Here is a 20,448-nt window from a genome sequence, read left to right as displayed (position 1 = left end):
ACAGGTGTTGAATTTTGTAGAAAGCTTTTTCTGTATCTATTGAGATGGTCATACGGTTTTTCTCCTTCAGTTTATTAATATGGTGTATCACATTGATTGATTTGTGTATATTGAAGAATCCTTGCATTCCTGGGATAAACCCCACTTGATCATGGTGTATGTTCCTTTTAATGTGCTGTTGGATTCTGTTTGCTAGTATTTTGTTGAGGATTTTTGCATCTATGTTCATCAGTGATATTGGCCTGTAGTTTTCTTTCTTTGTGACATCCTTGCCTGGTTTCGATATCAGGGTGATTGATGGTGGCCTCATAGAATGAGTTTGGGGGTGTTCCTCCCTCTGCTATATATTGGAAGAGTTTGAGAAGGATAGGTGTTAGCTCTTCCCTAAATGTTTGTTAGAATTCACCTGTGAAGCCATCTGGTCCTAGGCTTTTGTTTGTTGGAAGATTTTTAATCACAGTCTCAATTTCATTGCTTGTGATTGGTCTGTTTATATTTTCTATTTCTTCCTGGTTCAGTCTCGGAAGGTTGTGCTTTTTAAGAATTTGTCCATTTCTTGCACGTTGTCCATTTTCTTAGCATATAGTTGCTTGTAGTAATCTCTCATGATCCTTTGTATTTCTGCAGTATCAGTTGTTACTTCTTTTTCATTTCATTTCAATTATATTGATTTGAGTCTTCTCCCTTTTTTTCTTGATGAGTCTGGCTAATGGTTTATCACTTTCGTTTATCTTCTCAAGAACCAACTTTAAGTTTTATTGACCTTTGCTATTGTTTCCTTCATTTCTTTTTCATTTATTTCTGATCTGATCTTTATGATTTCTTTCCTTCTGCTAATTTTGGGGGTTTTTTTGTTCTTCTTTCTCTAATTGCTTTATGTGTACGGTTAGGTTGTTTATTTGAGATGTTTCCTGAGGTAGGATTGTATTGCTACTAACTTCCCTCTTAGAACTGCTTTTGCTGGATCCCGTAAGTTTTGGGTTGTCGTGTTTTCATTGTCATTTGTTTCTAGGTATTTTTTGATTTCCTCTTTGATTTCTTCAGTGATCTCTTAACCAAGAGATTTAGTAGTGTATTTAGTAGTGTATGGTTTAGCCTCCATGTGTTTGTATTTTTTACAGATTTTTTCCTGTAATTGACATCTAGTCTCATACTGTTGTGGTCAGAAAAGATACTTGATACAATTTCAGTTTTCTTAAATTTACCACAGCTTGGTTTGTGTCCCAGGATATGGTCTATCCTGGAGAATGTTCCATGAGTACTTGAGAAGAAAATGTATTCTGTTGTTTTTGATGGAATGTCCTATAAATATCAATTAAGTCCATCTTGTTTAATGTATCATTTAAAGCTTGTGTATCCTTACATTCATTTTCATTTTGGATGATCTGTCCATTGGTGAAAGTGGGGTGTTAAAGTCCCCTACTATGATTGTGTTACTGTCGATTTCCCCTTTTATGGCTGTTAGCATTTGCCTTAGGTATTGAGGTGCTCTTATGTTGGGTGCATAAATATTTACAATTGTTATATCTTCTTCTTGGATCGATCCCTTGATCATTATGTAGTGTCCTTCTTTGTCTCTTGTAGTAGTCTTTATTTTAACGTCTATTTTATCTGATACGAGAATTGCTACTCCAGCTTTCTTTTGATTTCCATTTGCATGGTATATCTTTTTCCATCCCCTTACTTTCAGTCTGTATGTGTCCCTAGGTCTGATGTGGCTCTTTTGTAGACAGCATATATATGGGTCTTGTTTTGGTATCCATTCAGCCAGTCTGTGTCTTTTGGTTGGAGCATTTAATCCATTTACATTTAAGGCAGTTATCGATATGTATGTTCCTATTACCGTTTTCTTAATTGTTTTGGGTTTGTTATTATAGGTTTTTTCCTTCTCTTGTGTTTCCTGCCTAGAGAAGTTCCTTTAGCATTTGTTTTAAAGCTGGTTTGGTGGTGCTGAATTCTCTTAGCTTTTGCTTCTCTGTACAGGTTTTAATTTCTCCTTTGAATCTGAATAAGGTCCTTGCTGGATAGAGTATTCTTGGTTGTAGGTTTTTCCCTTTCATCGCTTTAAATGTGTCCCTCCACTCCCTTCTGGCTGTCAGAGTTTCTGCTGAAAGATCAGCTGTTAACCTGATGGGGATTCCCTTGTATGTTATTTGTTGTTTTTCCCTTGCTGCTTTTAATATTTTTTCTTTATAATTAATTTTTGATTAATATGTGTCTTGGCATGTTTCTCCTTGGGTTTATCCTGTATGGGACTCTCTGCGCTTCCTGAACTTGATTGGCTATTTCCTTCCCCATAATAGGGAAGTTTTCAACTATAATCTCATCAAATATTTTCTCAGACCCTTTCTTTTTCTCTTCTTCTTCTGGGCCCCCCTATAATTCGAATGTTGGTGCATTTATTGTTGTCGTAGAGGTCTCTTAAGACTGTCCTCAATTCTTTTCATTCTTTTTTCTTTATTCTGCTCTGCAGTAGTTATTTCCACTGTTTTATCTTCCAGGTTACTTATCCGTTCTTCTGCCTCATTTATTCTGCCATTGATTTCCTTCTAGAGAATTTTTAATTTCATTTATTGTGTTGTTCATCATTGTTTCTTTGCTCTTTAGTTCTTGTAAGTCCTTGTTAAACGTTTCTTGTATTTTCTCCATTCTATTTCAAAGATTTTGGATCACCTTTACTATCATTACTCTGAATTCTCTTTCAGGTAGACTGCCTATTTCCTCTTCATCTTTTTGGTCTGGTGGGTTTTTTCCTTGCTCCTCCATCTGCTGTGTGTTTCTCTGTCTTCTCATTTTGCTTAACTTACTGTGTTTGGGGTCTCCTTTTCACAGACTACATGTTCATAGTTCCCATTGTTTTTGGTGTCTGCCCTCAGTGGCTAAGATTGGTTTAGTGGGTTGTGTAGGCTTCCTGATGGAGAGGACTGGTGCCTGTGTTCTCGTGGGTGAGGCTGGATATTGTCTTTCTGTTGGGCAGCACTGCATCTGGTGATGTGTTTTGGGGTGTCTGTGACCTTATTATGATTTTAGGCAGCCTCTCTGCTAATGGGTGGGGCTGTATTCCTGTCTTGCTAGTTGTTTGGCATAGGGTGTCGAGCAGTGTAGCTTGCTGGTCATTGAGTTGAGCTGGGTCTTAGCGTTGAGATGGAGATCTCTGGGAGAACTTTCACTGTGTGATATTACGTGGAGCCGGGAGGTCTCTGGTGGACCAGTGTCCTGAACTCAGCTCTCCCACCTCAGAGGCACAGGCCTGACCCCCAGCCACAGCACCAAGACCCTGTCAGCCGCATGGCTCAGGAGAAAATGGAGAAAGAAAGAAAGAGAAAGAAAGAAAGAAAGAGAGGGAGGGAGGGAGGGAGGAAAAAATAAAATAAAATAAAGGTATTAAAATAAAAATCTTTAAAAAATTATTAAAAATAAAAAACTAAAAAGTAATAGAAAGAAAGAAAAAAGAGAGCAACAAAACCAAAAAGCAAATCCACCAATGGTAACAAGCACTAAAAATTATACTAAAGAAAAAAGAAAGAAAGAATGGACAGACAGAACCCTAGGACACATGTTAAAAGCAAAGCTATACAAACAAAATCACACAAAGAAGCATACACATACACACTCACAAAAAGAGAAAAAGGGAAAAAAAATATGTATTTAAAAAAAAAGTAAGCGAGCAGCCAAATCAATAAACAAATCTACCAATGATAATAAACTCTAAATAGTAAACTAAGGTAAACATAAAATCAGAAACAAATTAGATGCAGAAAGCAAACCCCAAGTCTACAGCTGCTCCCAAAGTCTGCCACCTCAATTTTGGAATGATTCGTTGTCTATTCAGGTATTCCACAGATGCAGGGTACATCAAGTTGATTGTGGAGCTTTAATCTGCTGCTTCTGAGACTGCTGGGAGAGATTTCCCTTTCTCTTCTTTGTTCGCACAGCTTACGGGGCTCAGCTTTGGATTTGGCCCCACCTCTGCGTGTAGGTCGCCAGAGGGCGTCTGTTCCCGCTCAGACAGGACGGGGTTAAAAGAGCAGCTGATTAGGGGGCTCTGGCTCACTCAGGCCGGGGGGAGGAGGGGCACGGAGTGCGGGCGAGCCTGTGGCGGCAGAGGCCAGCGTGACGTTGCACCAGCTTGAAGCATGCCGTGTGTTCTCCCTGGGAAGTTGTCCGTGGATCACAGGACCTTGGCAGTGGCGGGCTGCACAGGCTGCCAGGAGGGGAGGTGTGGATAGTGACCTGTGCTCACACACAGGCTTCTTGGTGGCGGCAGCAACAGCCTTAGCGTCTCATGCCCGACTGTGGGGTCCATCCTTATAGCTGCAGCTCGCGCCAGTCTCCGGAGCTTGTTTAGGTGGTGCTCTGAACCCCCTCTCTTCGTGCACCCTGAAACAATGGTCTCTTGCCTCTTAGGCACGTTTAGAGTTTTTCCCGGACTCCCTCCTGGCTAGCTGTGGTGCACTAACTCCCTTCAGGCTGTGTTCACTCAGCCAACCCCAGTCCTCTCCCTGGGATCTGGCCTCGGAAGCCAGTGCCTCGGCTCCCAGCCCCTACCTGCCCCGGTGGGTGAGCAGACAAGCCTCTTGGGCTGGTGAGAGCTGGTCGGCACTGATCCTCTGTGCAGAAATCTCTCCGCTTTGCCCCTTGCCCCTAATTCTGTGTTAGTGTGTGGAAACTTTTCCTCCTTCACAGCTCCCTTCTGGAGGTGCAGTTCCCGTCCCTATTCTTTTGTCTCTGTTTATTCTTTTTTTTTTTTTTTTTGCCCTACCCAGGTATGTGGGGAGTTTCTTGCCTTTTGGGAGGTCTGAGGTCTTCTGCCAGTGTTCAGTAGGTGTTCTGTAGGAGTTGTTCCACGTGTAGATGTATTTCTGGTGTATCTGTGGGGAGGAAGGTGATCTGTGCGTCTTACTCTTCCGCCATCTTGAAGGTCTCCTCCTCCACCTGCATACTTTTAACATTAGTTCCCTTTATTTTTTTTTAATGTATGTATGTATGTATGTATTTATTTTTGGCTGCATTGGATGTTCATTGCTGCGTGCGGGCTTTCTCTGGTTGCGGCGAGCAGGGGCTACTCTTCTTTGTGGTGCGTGGGCTTCTCATTGCGGTGGCTTCTCTTGTTGCAGAGCCCAGGCTCTCGGCGCACAGGCTTCAGTAGTTGTGGCACATGGGCTCAGTAGTTGTGGCTTGCAAGCTCTAGAGCACAGGCTCTGTAATTGTGGTACGTGGGCTTAGTTGCTCTGTGGCATGTGGGATCTTCCTGGACCAGGGCTTGAACCCATGTCCCCTGCATTGGCAGGCGGATTCTTAACCACTGTGCCACCAGGGGAGTCGAGTTCCCTTATCTTTAAAATGCATATGATAATGATCTATCCTGAGGAGATAATCCTACAAATAAAAAGCTTTGTGCATGAAAAATAAATCTTAAAAGTTATTGCAGGAAAAAAATATATTAAAGGTACTGGCTCATCAAAATTTATTACTGATTTTTTAAAAAACTTTTTAGCCTACCTGCCTAAACTAGGACCCTTGGTTCCATTTGACTGAGACTTTGAAGCATCCATACTGCTCATGGACTGCAGTATAAAGCATTTATGTTCAGGTTGCCTAACCTTTTCTCAAGGAATAAAGCCCTTAATGAATGGATCTGATCAGTCGTATAAGTAAATTATCACAGATACCATTCGTTTCAAGAGATTTTTAAACTAAGTTGTTTTTGAAAATATTTTAAAAGATTATTTTATTTTGTTCTGTCTGTCTTTTAAAGGTGAGTCGTTCATCTCTGCTGATTGAACAGCCTGTGAAAAAAAGGCCTATTTTGGATAATCAGGTGATAAATTCCGTGTGTGTTCAGCCAGAGCTACAGAATAATGCAAAGCATGCAGATAATTCATCTGACACGGAGATGGAAGACATGATTGCTGAAGGTTTGTGGATTTTTCTTTAAGATGCCCTTTAACTTTGACTTTGATTGTTTGAAATAAGACATGGATATTTATTCCACACAGATTTTCACTTGGAAGTATTTACTTTTTTTCTCATATAATGTATTATTTGACTAAAATAGTGGGAAAGCTAATCAGACTCTTAATGGTCATATAATTAAAATAGCAAGATTGGTGTTAATCTGTATACTATCAGTTGGACATTTGAAGGAGTGTGGTTGGGAAAAGCTCCATTATATATGAAACTAATTCAGAATTTTAGGATCAAAACAACCAATTCTCTTTCTTAAGCAGACTTAAGTAAATGACTGTTTTACTGAGTTTGCTTAAAAATTTAGAGCTTCTGGGTTGTTTGGTTTTAGACTTTATGTATTCAGATGTTTGATATCAGGTGGCTATTACAGTTGTGTTAAGGACGTAGTCTTCAATCAAAAGGCGATTAAGTTTGTTCATAGAGGAAAATATCACTAAATCTTCTCAGTGTCAAAGAATTTTTTTTATAGACCTTATTCTAATAGTGAATATTCCATAAAAGTCAAGTGGTAATGCAAAGTGACTTCAGGAAAACAAACACAAATAAATGCAAAAATGATATATTTTACTTTTTATTGATTCTGATCATGGCTCTGCAGTTGATACCATTCAGTTTAATTAAATAGCATTTAATATAGTCAGAGCTCTGTAATAGTGAATTAATTAATATCTGTGTCTAAGTAATTATCCTCAATATATTAATATATTTCATCTAAAATTAATTTATTCATTTTGTAAATATTTATTTAGCATATATTATGTGCCTGTACTTTGCTAAAATTAACTAAAAGAGCATGCTGGTAAGCAAAATAGATACTGACTTGGCTCACAGTTTTCCTAATTCTTAAGAGGAAGGCACCTCTGTCATTGTGGTAATTTATGAACTGTTGCAAAGTATTTATCACTGTTTTACTTCTTACTTGAATAGCGAAGAGTATGATAGTAGTATAAAATTTTTTTACTGCTAACTTACGTTGAGTTCAATTTGATTTTTTTTTCATTTAAAAGAATGTTAAACATGAAAATTTTCAAACATACATACAATTAGAGGGAACTGTATAATGAATCCCAACTCACCCAGATGCAACATTACCCAATTTTAAACATTATTTTGCCACACCAGCTTCATCCATCCCTTTTGGTTTTTTCTCCCTATGTTCCCCCCTTATCTCTTTCTCTGTTGCTTTTTCTCTTTCCCTTTTCTCCCTTTATTCCTCTGTTTAAAAAAAGATCATGGTTCTTATTGTATTTTGCTAGTACATGCTTCAGTGTGCATCTATAAAAAGTGTACATTTTAATGCTGTGTCACACAAAACAACATTAATAACTGTTTGGTGTCATCTAGTACCTGGTCCATATTCAGATTTCCTCAGTTGTATAATTGCTTAAATTGTATAAATGTTCTTTTATAGTTATTTTGTTCAAGTCAGGATCCAAACAATGTCTACATTTTGCCCTTTGTTGTTATGAATTTAATTTCATTTAATTCCTAAATACTTGCTTTTAGTTATGCATACTATTTATTTGAGAAAATTTTTCATTTGAGATAAAGAGTAGGAAAGATGAATGTGCAGGGTTTTTTTTTTTTCTTGTCTATAGAATAAGTGTATAAACAAAAGTTTTCTAGGCTAATAAGCATATGTAATGTGCTCTCTTGTGTGCACATACTGGAGAAAAATGGAAAACTGCTTAGGAAGCTTCATAGCATATTTTGTGATGCTCATGGTTTATAATACAATTAAAACATATGCTGGACTATGCTGGAACCTAGAGGAGCTTTTGATCTAGTAGGAAGTAGCAATCTCCACAACAGAAAGACAACTAAGGAGCAACATATGGTAGGTATTAAATGAATTATTATAGACAGTAAGAACTTGGCACCTTAAAACTGGGTGAGATTATTGCCAGTTTGGTGAGTTTTCTGTAGAGATGGGATTTGACCTGGGTCTTGGCTGGTAAAGCATAGATTGAAGATAACAGGAATAACCTTTCAGGTTAGCATACCATGAATAAATGCACAAAAGATGTGCAAGTGCTAGGTAACTTCAGGAGGGGGCAGTGAAGAGTAGACAGTTGGGTTAGAGAAGTAGTGGGTAGTAAGGCAGTCAGATTCTAGCATACTTTGATATTCGACTATGGAGTTAGGAGTTACCTTGCTGTCAAGAGGATGGTTACTGAAGATTTTTTAGGCGGATGACACAAAAAAGAGTGTTTTTGGAAACTCTGCTGGTCACAGGTAGGAGCAGTGTAGGGGTTTGGCATGTAATTGATACCTGTAGTCATGGTGGGAAGAGGAAGACAAGGCAAAGGGTAGTTTTAAAGGACAAGATACCAGAGTAAGGAAAAGGGAGATTTAAAGATGATTAATCTATGCAATGAATAATAAATAAGCCGTAGAGATCTAATGCATGGTATAATGAGTATAGACAACAATATTATACTATAATCATCAACCTTGCTAAGAGACTTAAACTTAATTATCCCAGTGACTAAAATGATAGGATAAAAATGTAATGTGATAGAAGTGCTCAATATTGCTACAAAGGCAGTCATATTATAATATATAAATGTATCAAGTTAATGTATTTTACACCTTAAATTTACACAGTTTTATGTTAACTATATTCAGTTAAAGAAAGATTAATCTATTTCATAGTAGAGATATATTTACTGAAAATGTGTCAAATTTTAAAATACTTCATGATTTCCCAAGGTAATTTTATAAAGTGTTTCTGTTACTGTATACTTTGGTGTTTATGGGAAGTATTACAGGGTGAAATGGTGAGGTCACTTATTTAGTGGCTTTGGTTGTAGTAGTATATACAGTTTAATTCAGTATGAAAAACAATGTAAGGATTATTCTTTTTTTAAAGGATAAACTATGTCTCTATTTGGACTGGTTCTATAACCAGAATCTCCAACCAAAATGTGATTTACCAAAATATCTTATGTCTTCCCTGGTAAATCATTACACTGATCATGGTTTCTATCTCATTGCCTCTCTTTGCTGCTGATCATCACATGATCTCAAGTCTTCAGGAAAATTGAAAAGTAACTCCTCCTTGCACAGAAAAATTGGGGATCTCTGTTAGTTAGGATATGTGTTTGGCCACTCCATTAGAGACCCAGAATAATACCTGATGAAATAAAGTTTAATATTCTCTGACATAGTCGAAAGGTAAGCAGTGCAGGGCTCCATTGTGTTGGGCAGCTAAGCTGTCAGTGGCTCTGCCATCCCTAGAACGTTGCTCACATTTCCAAGATAGCTAATCTTCATGATCACATTCTAATTGTAAGATGGGAGAAAGGGCACTACCTGGAATTTGGTCAGAAACTGGCCACGCATGGGGCAGAAACTGTACTTTTTATTCTCAGTGGCCATATGCCTAGCTAAATACTAGGATTTTGTTACTGTGGGAGAACAGTGAAGACTGGATAGTAGGGAAGTGCCAGCTGTCTCTGCCATAGAATCCCATCTTTATTAGCTAAAGCAATAGTTTTTTAAACTTACTTGGCTCTGTAATTTTTTATTTACAAATGTGAAAAAGTAGCCTTGGTAACATTACCAGATTTGTTGAAGTTTTGACCAAATATTAGAACTGGACTTTTTTGAATCTGTTAATATTCCTCTCTTCTTTATGAGAAGTAAAACTGATGTTCTATTTTTGTCAGGTTGTTAACCCTTAGACTATACCTGTTTGGGATCTCCCCTCTCTCACCAGCAAAAACATTTCCTTCTCCTTCATAAGGTATTCTAACCTGTTAATCAAGTGTTGCATATTATTATGTTAATTAATACAAACTTTTGAAATAAAGCTTTCAGTATAAGTCAAAACGGAACTAGTTGACAGATGGGCTCTTTGGGGCTGGATTGGTGGCAGTGGTGGTCGAATGAGAGGTTCTGTCTCCGGTACAGGCTTATCAAGGTCAGATCTGGTTACAAGCATGACAGCGTAAAAGCAATACTCCTGGAAGTATGACACTAGGTCCCAGGGATGTGGTGAGGGGCACAACTGTGTGAAAGCCATCTCTAGGTCATTGGAAGGAGCAGTTTTTACTTTACTTGCTTTGAGACTCTTTTGTTCCTCATTGCTACTAAATAGATGAGTTTTGTTTATGAAGACAGTCTTGAGAATTTCCTTGAGATGATCACTTGCTAGTTTATGATTTGATTGGTCATGACAGTGTATTTGGATGTCCCTTGGAACTTCAAATATTTCACAGTGTGTTTTTTAGTTCTTGCTGCCTTCACTTAATTTAGCACTTTGCTTCTCCAGTAACACTGGGATAATGTGATGCTTGAATGTACTGAGTACATGTCATCCATGTCTACATTTCAGAGCCCCTTTCTTCATCTTAACAAGTCTTGCTTAAATGAATAACATAGAAAAGCACATATGGAGCTCATAGCTAAAAGCTTTAGTTAGTGGAGTTCTTTTTTTGTATATTTTATGTGACTCGGCATAGGAATCATGATGATGCATGAAAATGGCAAAATATGGTGGATTTAAGAATTTAACAGTTTTCATTGAAGTATTTCTTAAGCACTTATTACAGGTCTTAGTACTCTTAGTTCTTATGTGGAAAATAGGAAATGGACCTGTCACTTTTTTATGCCTGCTACCTATTGGGCATTCATGTAATCTTCACTGCAATTCTTCGGGAAGGGTATTTTAAACTCCAATTTACAGATGAGAAAACTGTGGGTCCTGAAGATTAAGTTGCTTACTTACAGGTGACTGCTGCTGCTGAATACTTGAGGATTTAGGTGGGAAGTTTCTTTGGGTCCTGTGGTATGACTTGAAAGTTATGGATATAGAGGTGGAGGGAAGGACATTCTCATTTAACAGAGAAGCACCCTGACAAAAAGGAGCAGAGGTTAGAAGTTACAAAACCAATGGTGATTTTGAAGGTAAATGTAAATTACTTTGTTTTAATATGATAAAACTAAAAGGGACTGTTTTATAATTACATAAATACATCTTTATATATTCTGTTGTACATTGCAGATCTTTGAGAGTGTTAACTGTTTTAAATGCTCCTCTGAAATCAGACATCAAAATTTTACCTTCTTTTTGGATTCATCCTCATTTTTTCCAGTTAGAAGTGTGTTCTTTGCTATATATATTGTACATAGCACAATGTATCAAAATTCATATACTACCTGATGCTTTTTGAAAGGTAGTGACGTTTTATTTTGCACATTTTAGGTAGGTTGGATTCTTAGCAAAATGAACCTTTAAAAATGTATTGCTTATTTATATAGAGAAAACTCCATAAAATATTTTTATGCAGGAGCAAGAGGGAATTGGTGGAAGTGGTTGTTTTGGGGGGCTTTGCCTTGCCAAAGTGGCTATGGATTGAAAAGTTAAAAGACCATTCCTTTTAAGTTTCCTGGAGGGTCTGAACTCTAGCAGCATCCAACCAATGTAGAAGCTAAAAGAAAATTTGCCACTATTAAAGTTTTGGAAGTTTTTTCTTTGTTTTCTTCTTTTTAGAGGCATTAGAAGAAATGGACAGTGAGTTGCTCAAGTGTGAATTCTGTGGAAAGATGGGGTATGCTAATGAATTTCTGCGGTCAAAACGATTCTGCACTATGTCGTGTGCCAAAAGGTATTTCTGTTCTCTTGAATTTCCTAGAGCACAAGCCAACAACTGCTGTAACAAAACCAAAAAACTTGTAGAGTTTACCATTAGTCAAAACTAGATATTATAGAGGAATGATATCAAATAGGCATTATTTGGAGCTACTTTGCTATTTAGTTGTTAACTTTTGCTCCGTGAAAACTGCATATTCATAACACATACAGCATAATCTAATATTGAAGTGGCAATCTTCTGGTGGTAAGAATATGCTTAGGAGAACCCCTCCTGTGAATAGACTACTAGTCCTTAAGGTGTCAAAACAATATTTGTTTTATCAATATTGAAATACCTGGATTTACTTTGTTATATTTTTAAATGTTTCATTTCTTTTAACCATATCCTGTTTATTTTAGGTTTCTAAGTGGGACAGCTATAGCATAAGTTCTCCACATTGTTATATTATCTGACAACAAAATGGCCTGTCTTCTAAACCTGCATTTTCAATAGTAATGTTATAGGTGAATAGTATTACTATCAAAATTTTTAGTACCTTCATTGATCTAGTCGCAAGTTTAGTTTACATTAAAGAACACCCCTCTAATTTGATTATAAATCATAATTATAGGTATTTCCCACCAAAGGTGAAGTGTATGCACAGATTGATTATTTTGAAATTTGTTTTCTATTCCAAAAGTTATTATTCTCTCAAAGAATTTAAGAACTTAAAGATTCATCCAGGGAATTTCTTGCTTGAATACATTATTTAGTATGGTGCCCCAAAAATATACTTAGTAAAACTTAAGTTAAATAACTAGTAGAAGTATTTTCCTCTAAAAATGAGTTACTGGTTTTTCAATTGTCAATCTGTTATTCAGATATTCTTTCATGTTATTGATAGTCCTAATCAAATTATGTAACTCCTATTTTAACTTAGAAGTTTTTCCAGTTTGCATGTACTACAAGAAAGAATAGTGGCTCTCTGATTCTAAGGGATTAAAAACTGAGGGAGAAGGATTGCCTTTCAGAATATCTTAAACTTCTTGACTATTTAGAAATATTTCAGGACATTTAACACACTACGATCACTCTTCTCCCAGAGGTGATTGCTCAGTTGTCCTGTTATTATACCTTTAGGCGAAGCTCTTTAGAGGTTTAGGGGTCCTGAAAATGCAGACGAGAGAAGAGCAAGGAGGAGAGGATAAATTAGGTCTCACCTGAGAACTGCAGTTTACATGTCTGCCTAGCTATCTGTCTAAGATATCTAAATATTTAGGGACTAAATAGCAAGTGTAAAGTTAGTCTCTCTTCTCTGTTCTGTAGTCAGCTAGGAAAGAAGTTTTGTCAGTTGATGTGAATGGAAATCAGAAACCTTTAGAGCTGAGTCCACAGATAGGCATAATGAACACAGGAGGAGCTTGTTGAATTGTTTTAGAGTAAAATGAAGTGACCATCAGGACACTTTTCTTTTTTATATTTTTAGTGGAAAAATAGCCTATTCACTCTCATAGTAGTCCTTCTACCTCCTGATATTTTCATAAAACATAGGTGAGGAAATTCTTGTCATTTCCCTGAAAAATCATCTTAGAGCAAAAGAGTTTTGAAAATAAGAAATTACAATGGCAGTTTTATGTGTAAAAAAAGAGGAACTGTGTATATTTTTCTTAGCCTTTGTGTAGCTTTTCAGAAATTTGTATCTTAGATCATCTCTTTTCACTCTTCTTTCTAGGGAAGGGGTTGGCAAACTATGCCCAGGCTGAGTCCTTTTTGGAGCCTATTTTTATATGTTTCCTGAACTAAGGATAGTATTTAAATTTTTAGGTGGTTGAAAAAGAATCAAAAGAATAACATTTTGTGACACCTGAAAATTACATAAAATTCAAATTTAAATGTTATTAAATAAAGTTTTATTGGAACACATCCATGCTCATTCTTTTTTTTTTTAAATATATTTATTTATTTATTTTTGGCTGCGTTGGGTCTTTGTTGCTGCTCACAGGCTTCCTCTAGTTGCGAGAGCGGGGGCTGCTTTTCATTGCGGTGCGTGGGCTTCTCATTGCGGTGGCTTCTCTTTGTTGCAGAGCACAGACTCTAGGCGTGCAGGTTTCAGTAGTTGTGGCGTGCAGGCTCAGTAATTGTGGCTCGTGGGCTCTAGAGCGCAGGCTCAGCAGTTGTGGCGCATGGGCCTAGTTGCTCCATGGCATGTGGGATCTTCCCAGACCAGGGCTTGAACCCGTGTCCCCTGCATTGGCAGGCGGATTCTCAACCACTGTGCCACCAGGGAAGTCCCCATGCTCATTCATTATTGTCTTTGGCTGCTTTCATGTTACAGTTGCAGAGTTGAGTAGTTGTGCCAGAAACTTGTGTGGCTTACAAAGCCTAAAATATTTAATATCTGGCCCTTTATAGAAGAAGTTTGCCAGCACCTGTTCTAGGGTGTTGGAACTAAGTAAATGGCATAGGACTCTTATAAGCTGTCATCATGCTTTACAAAGGTCTACATTAAAAAATTTTAGAGTGCTCACTTCGACAGCACATATTCTAAAATTGGAATGCTACAGAGAAGATTAGCATGGCCCCTGCACAAAGATGATAGGCAAATACATAAAGTGTTCCATATATTAAATATATATATGTTAAAAATGTATATTTAAAAATATTAGACAGTAATCTTTCAGCCAATTTTAAAGAATTATATACATTTGAATTTCCTGAATTCCTGAGACCCATGAATTCCTTGTGGAACTTTGAAATCTCAACTTTACCTTTTCATTCCTTGATTTTAGTTATATTTGAAAAATATTTTACTAGCCATTTGAGATTTCCCCCTCTCTACTATATTAACCTCTTTTTATTAATCTCTTCAGAAATGATTACCTGGAAAAATAACAATTTGAATGTTTAAATAATTAATTCATAATTTATTTTCTCCTGGAATCTTGAATTATTTTGCAGCTAGAAAAATGAGTTATCCTCTGTATTTTGCAGAGAGTTTCTATCACGCTGTTATTAGGAGAAAATATCAATACCTTGTTATAGGTGTCCAGTATTATATTGAAAGCTATATTATGATGTAAAACGAGGCCACTTTTTTTTTTTTTTTTTTACTGTTAGCATAAGTAAATCTATTGAACACTATGGTTTACTTTCTGAGGTATTACAGACCATAATGAAATAAATGGCACTTACTGATTCACAACTGCACTTTAAGGTCATAATTAGTTACTAAATGGAGTGTCCCATACATCATTTAATTTTTTTCTTACTTGAATTTCTTAGGTACAATGTTAGCTGTTCTAAAAAATTTGCACTTAGTCGTTGGAATCGTAAGCCTGATAATCAAAGTCTTGGGCATCGTGGCCGTCGTCCAAGTGGCCCTGATGGGGCAGCAAGAGAACATATCCTTAGGCAGGTCTGTAGAAACTTTGATTCAATGTACAATACCCTTTTCAGAAATACAAGGAAAGTGCAATGCTGTATTTTACCTGTACTACATTTTCCAGCTTCCAATTACTTATCCATCTGCAGAAGAAGACTTGGCTTCTCATGAAGATTCTGTGCCATCTGCTATGACAACACGCCTGCGCAGGCAGAGTGAGCGGGAAAGAGAGCGTGAGCTTCGGGATGTGAGAATGAGGAAAATGCCTGAGAACAGTGACTTGCTACCAGTTGCACAAACGGAGCCATCTGTATGGACAGTTGATGACGTCTGGGCCTTCATCCATTCTTTGCCTGGTATGTGATTCACCACTTTGGCCTTCATATTTGTCTTGTGCACACACAGAGGAATGACATTAGATCCATCCACACCTATTGCACAAAAGGGTTAGAGAAGTTCTATGTATATGTACTCATTAAATGGCATTTGGTATTGAAATGTGATCTGTCTCCTCTTGCTTATTCCCTCAGCACAACTGGGTATTTTCTCATACCCCCCAAGTCGATAAAAACTGACTAGTCCTGCTTCTGCTGTGACACCTCAGCCGGTGAAGAGATTAAAGGTGCTCTCTTCTCTTCAGTCTGATTTCTCTCGAGAGGTCAGTAGAGAGATTGAGTCAGACACTTCTTCCCTTCTGCTCTTCCAGTTTTCTATTCTATTTCCTCCTTATTTCCTAATTTAACCTTTTTTAAATGAAGTAAGAGAGACTATAATTTTTTTTTTTTTTACTTTTTTGAAAGCTAATCAGCACCTTTTATAATATAAAAGTTTGGCTTCTTTAAAAAAAGAAAAACAAGCTGTTTCTTTTAAAGGAGGCTGCATTCTTTGATTCTTTGCAGTAAATAGACATCAAGAATACTTCTGAAATTAAGTAGACAACTGAAATTCAGTTATGATATTCCATTCCAGTAGGGTTACTTTCTTATTTATGTTTTCTGCTCTCTCATTTGGTACTCTTTCCATCAGCTTAAGTCATTATGTTCTTTATCTTTTTTCTTTACTACAACAATAATCTTTTATTTCCACTTTCTCTAAGGGGCTGGCTACTAAAGACAGCTGCACCTTTGCTTATCATGAGACCCACACTGCTATATATGTTAAGACAATATATTTTAAATCAGCAAACCTTTATCATTCACTTTGACCTTATGAATATAGAAAATAAGGTTTTAAAAATATTTGTTCCATTTTGGTTTTTCAGTGAATCTATCATATCTCTTGACACAAGCTTTCCAGAAAAATACATCCCCTTTGAACTTGTCTACAGACTTATTAAAATTAATCCAGCTATTTTTGCTAATTAATCTTTCTATGAAGGTGACCACTGTCTCAGAAGCAAACTTACAGCTAAAGTGTTGGGAGTTCCCTGGTGACCTAGACGTTAGGATTCATCGCTTTCACTGCAGTGGCCCAGGTTCAATCCCTTGTTGGGGAATCATCCCACATGCCATGTGGTGCGGCCAAAATACAAAAAATAATAATAATAAAAATTAAAATAAATTAATTAAATAAAGTGTTGTATGAGTGAAGAAAGTATATTCAGAAGTATTCTGCTTTTTAAAAAATTCCTGGCTTGTGATGGGTTGTCTTAATGAACTTCCGATTTTATGGTGGTACAAAACGATACACATTCAATAGAAACTGTGCTTTAGTTTTGAATTTTGATCTTTTGCTGGTGATATGAAGCACAGTACTCTCTCCTCAGGTTGGGTAGGGCAGCTCCCAGTCAGCCACGCTGTCACGAGGGTAAATAGCTGATAGAACCATTCTGTACCCACGCAACTCTGGTTTTCGCTTTCAGCACAGTATTCAATAAATTACTTGAGACATTTAACACTTTATTATAAAATAGACTTTGTGTTAGAAAATTTTGCCCAACTTACAGTAGGCTAATGTAAGTGTTCTGAGGACGTTTAAGGTAGGCTAGGCTAAACTATGATGTTCAGAAGGTTAGGTGTATTAAATGCATTTTCGACTTGATGTTTTCAACTTACAATGGGTTTGTCAGGATGTAAGTTGAGGAAGATATATGTACAGAACTCTGAAATTTTATTAAATTATTGTTTCAATAGCTTGTTTTAGAAATGTTAAATAAGTTTTTCTTTTTTTTTTAAACAAGGTATGGTCACTTTTAAGAAAGATGAAATTGTTTAAAGAAGGGATACATTTTTCATGGGAAGAGTTTTAAGCATGCATCTAGGAAAACTTAGGTGTGATTTAAGTGCTGACCATGTGGGTTTAGAATCTGCTTTAAAAAGCTGACATATTAGAGAATGGTGAGTCTTCACTGGGTGTGGTTTTAATACTCAGTGCAAAAAATTTTAAGTTTTATACCAGTCTAGATATCTTGAGAATTAACATTGGAATTGACACTAATCCCTGAGGCTGGACTTTGATTCTGTCATCTTCAGACATAGTCTTCCAAATGGAGTACATGAGCTGTCAGCCTGATTTCTCATTAGGGGGAAAATATTTCTTTTCCTTTGGGGAGGAGGAAAGTAGTTGGCCAAATAATTAACAAATAATAGATACTGCTGATTCTTCTATGACTTCATATGCTTTTTTTTTTTTAGGACTAGTTTTCTAATTTTCCCCAGCATCCATTTGCCATGAGACTACTCTTGGCTGCTTTATTAGAACAAAGGCTAACTCCTTTGTCTTACTCTTGCTTCATTTGAATTGAAAAAAATTATTTCTTATAACTTGAGATGCTTGTCTTATTGAGTTCATCAAGACACTTAATTTTGTTGCTGATTGTTTAGAAAACATTATATATAAAGCAGACTGCTTTATAATTTAGGATTGCTTGGTACTGTTTAAGAGTTTGCTGAATATAACTCTGCTTTTCTTTTACCTGATTAAATGGGAGTATTTCTAAACTGCTTTGACAGGCTAAATAACAAGCTTATTTGTGTGATCAGTTAACATCTTCTTTCTCAAAGTTTTTCTCTGAATAATGCCTGTAGCTTAAGGTAAATCTCAGCCAGAAAGCCGTTATCTTTATTTCTCTATGTTCCTCTGGCCTTTGTAAACTTCCTTTTGCGCCGCTTTCAGCTCATTCAGGGCTGGATTTTTTTTTTTTTCCCTGAGCTTTTCTCATGGAGTGAACAAACTTGTAAATTTTGTAATCTCTTGTATTTTGTTTCTTTCCAGTTGAGGCTAGGTTTCCCTCTTTCATCAGGGCACCTATATTTATTCCTAACGTTTTCTCTTCTCATCGTTTAATGTCATCTTGTGAACCATCTTGGTGGGACCATGTTAGAGCTGGTATGCAGACCAGTCTCAGAGCTGTTACCGAGTGAAAAATTATTTTCTTCAAAATTTTTGTACATTAAAAAGTTCTCTATAGGAACGGTTCTTTTTATTCTCAGTTTACTGCAGTTATCTTCCTTAACTCTTCCTTGATACAGTGAACTGCCTTTTGCAAAGATCACTTTAGTCTGTATTTGTTGATCTGTGAATCTGCAGTAGATTTGGTTTCCCTGTAGGCATACAAAGTAGGTATTGTCTAAAAACATATGACGGTTTACTGGTTTTCATAATACTGATATTGGGACTTTTTAATTCTGTAGTATTGAGTGCAGGTAATATCTTTTCATCATCCTTACTGATGTTAGTTTTGGGGTGGGGTGTTTTGTTTTAGGTTTAGCTGGAAAAGTGACTGGACATTTGTAAGGTTCATTTGAGACCCATGTCCATGTGCAGAGGTCCATGCCCATTCTGATGTCTGCTTGTGGTGATGTAAAGCCAGCTGAGCTGACTGGTTGCTGCAGTTGGGATATGTTCTGTAATGTTCCTGGGGCGCCAGCTGTTTTACAGAAGTAGATTCTAAATATGTCAGAAATTGATAGAACTATAGCTCAGTATACCTTGAGCATCTAGGTTTTTTTAAAAAATTCATCTTTCTCTAATATGTTTCAGGAAAGCGTATTTGCTTCTGCCTTTTTTTTCCATTTTTCTTTTTTAAGTCACTTTATTTTTTCATTTCTATACTAATGTATGGTATAAATACACTTTTTGTGGTTTGCTTAAGAAAGTTGTGATCTAAAATTCTGAAGCTAATTCATTCCTGTTTGATCATGCTGTTTCCCAACTTTTTGTTCTGTATTATTTTGCTGATACATTTACTGTCTGTCTACAAGAAGACATTTGAAGAGCGCTCTGATAATCCCGAGGAACAAGCACATGCTATGAATTTCTTCATGGAGAACTCCTTGTTTCTATTCCCAAATGTAGCTCTTATGGTCCTCATTACTTCTCATTGCTTCTGTTTTCTGAATCTAAGTAAGTCCTACGCTATCTTTCTCTCTCTTCTTTTCTTTCCTGTGTTCTTGTAAGACTGAAGAGAGAAGAACATTTAGTTCTTTCATAAAAAGAAGGATGAAGTCACAACTAGATGCAAGATTAGTCAGTTTTGTCTGCCCAGTTTTGAGAGCTACCTCTGGGAAAAGAAAAGGGGCTTTTCTATGGTGAGTAATCTCATTTTAACTATATAGTTTCTTTTATATGGTAAGTGGCCAAAAGCATAAAAATTTTGCATAGGGTACTTTTGAAATGTCAGTTTTTAAAAATCTGAGAAATTATTAAAATAGAGAAATTGAAAAGCTGTTTGCTATATAGGAAATAGGAAGGATACAACCAACAGAGAAGATGGAAAAGAAATAACCAAGAGAAAAGCTGGCCACACAGCTGAATACAGAAAAAAAAGTTTGTGTTACTCTTACAGATGGCTCCTTTTTAGAAGATTCTGGTTTTGTTCATTATTCATTCAGTCAGTCCTTCCCTTATCCAAAAATATATGTATTTAGCACCTACAATGTTTTGTGCTTGGTGCTGGGGTTATAGGGATGACATTATATAAGAGGATGACATCCTCTTATATAAACAAGAGGATGATACATTTGCAGTAGAAAGAATAATCATTCCAGCAAAGTTGTATCCAAAGGTATAATGTAACCATTTCCATTATCTTTTTCTTTGTGTTCTCCCTTAGAATGCTGATTTGAATAGAAAAGAAAGACTTTAAGCTGTTAGTTTTTATTCTTAAATTCACTTTTATAATTTTGTCTTTTATAAGGAAGCTTCCATATTTTTGCATTGTCTCCTCTCATGGTTCGTTAATTCATTACCTTCCCTGCTGGTTTCTTTACCCTTAGTGGGGAAGTTTATTAGCCTGGCTGTGCAAAATTTGGTAGATAATAGAAACGTTTGAGGTTCAAGTAGAGTGCTCACGTTGTTACTTGCTTTAAAGCACTTGGTTTACACAGAGAGGTAAAATATTGGTTATTTGTCAAGAGATTAGCCAGCAAGCTCAAAATTTCAATGAGAATTTATGTTTTCTTATCAGAAGTGGAGATTAGTCCAGTGATATTAAGATTTGAAGTTGAAATTACAAGTTGATCGTTGTAATACATTTCAGCAATAGATTGATACTATAATTTTGATGGATTGGTTCTG

The 20,448-nt window shown here is 36.5% G+C and overlaps 1 protein-coding gene and 1 non-coding gene across 10 annotated transcripts in view; both read left to right on the top strand.

Annotated features, from left to right (window-relative positions):
• PHC3 (polyhomeotic homolog 3) overlaps positions 1–20,448 on the top strand; it is an 85,383-nt gene that overhangs the window by 55,465 nt on the left and 9,470 nt on the right. For 6 of the 9 annotated variants that reach the window (XR_010943561.1, XR_010943562.1, XM_067737995.1 and 3 more), the window contains 4 exons: positions 5,759–5,918; positions 11,468–11,582; positions 14,832–14,964; positions 15,056–15,287. Coding sequence is in view for 6 of the 9 variants with exons in the window: in XM_067737995.1 (XP_067594096.1) it covers positions 5,759–5,918; positions 11,468–11,582; positions 14,832–14,964; positions 15,056–15,287 (640 nt within the window). In the remaining 3 variants the exon portion in view is untranslated. Of the gene's footprint in view, positions 1–5,758; positions 5,919–11,467; positions 11,583–14,831; positions 14,965–15,055; positions 15,288–15,461; positions 15,590–20,448 lie in introns of those variants that run through there. The other 3 variants (XM_067737998.1, XM_067737997.1, XR_010943563.1) reach the window with 2 other exon arrangements.
• On the top strand, positions 14,070–14,176 carry LOC137225661 (U6 spliceosomal RNA). The gene has a single exon (XR_010943967.1). It is a non-coding gene; the product is annotated as a U6 spliceosomal RNA (small nuclear RNA).

This window comes from Pseudorca crassidens, chromosome 5 (assembly GCF_039906515.1).
Source record: "Pseudorca crassidens isolate mPseCra1 chromosome 5, mPseCra1.hap1, whole genome shotgun sequence".
NCBI lineage: Eukaryota > Metazoa > Chordata > Mammalia > Artiodactyla > Delphinidae > Pseudorca > Pseudorca crassidens.
Note: the sequence above shows the minus strand (reverse complement) of the source record. Positions and strands in the feature narration are given on the sequence as shown.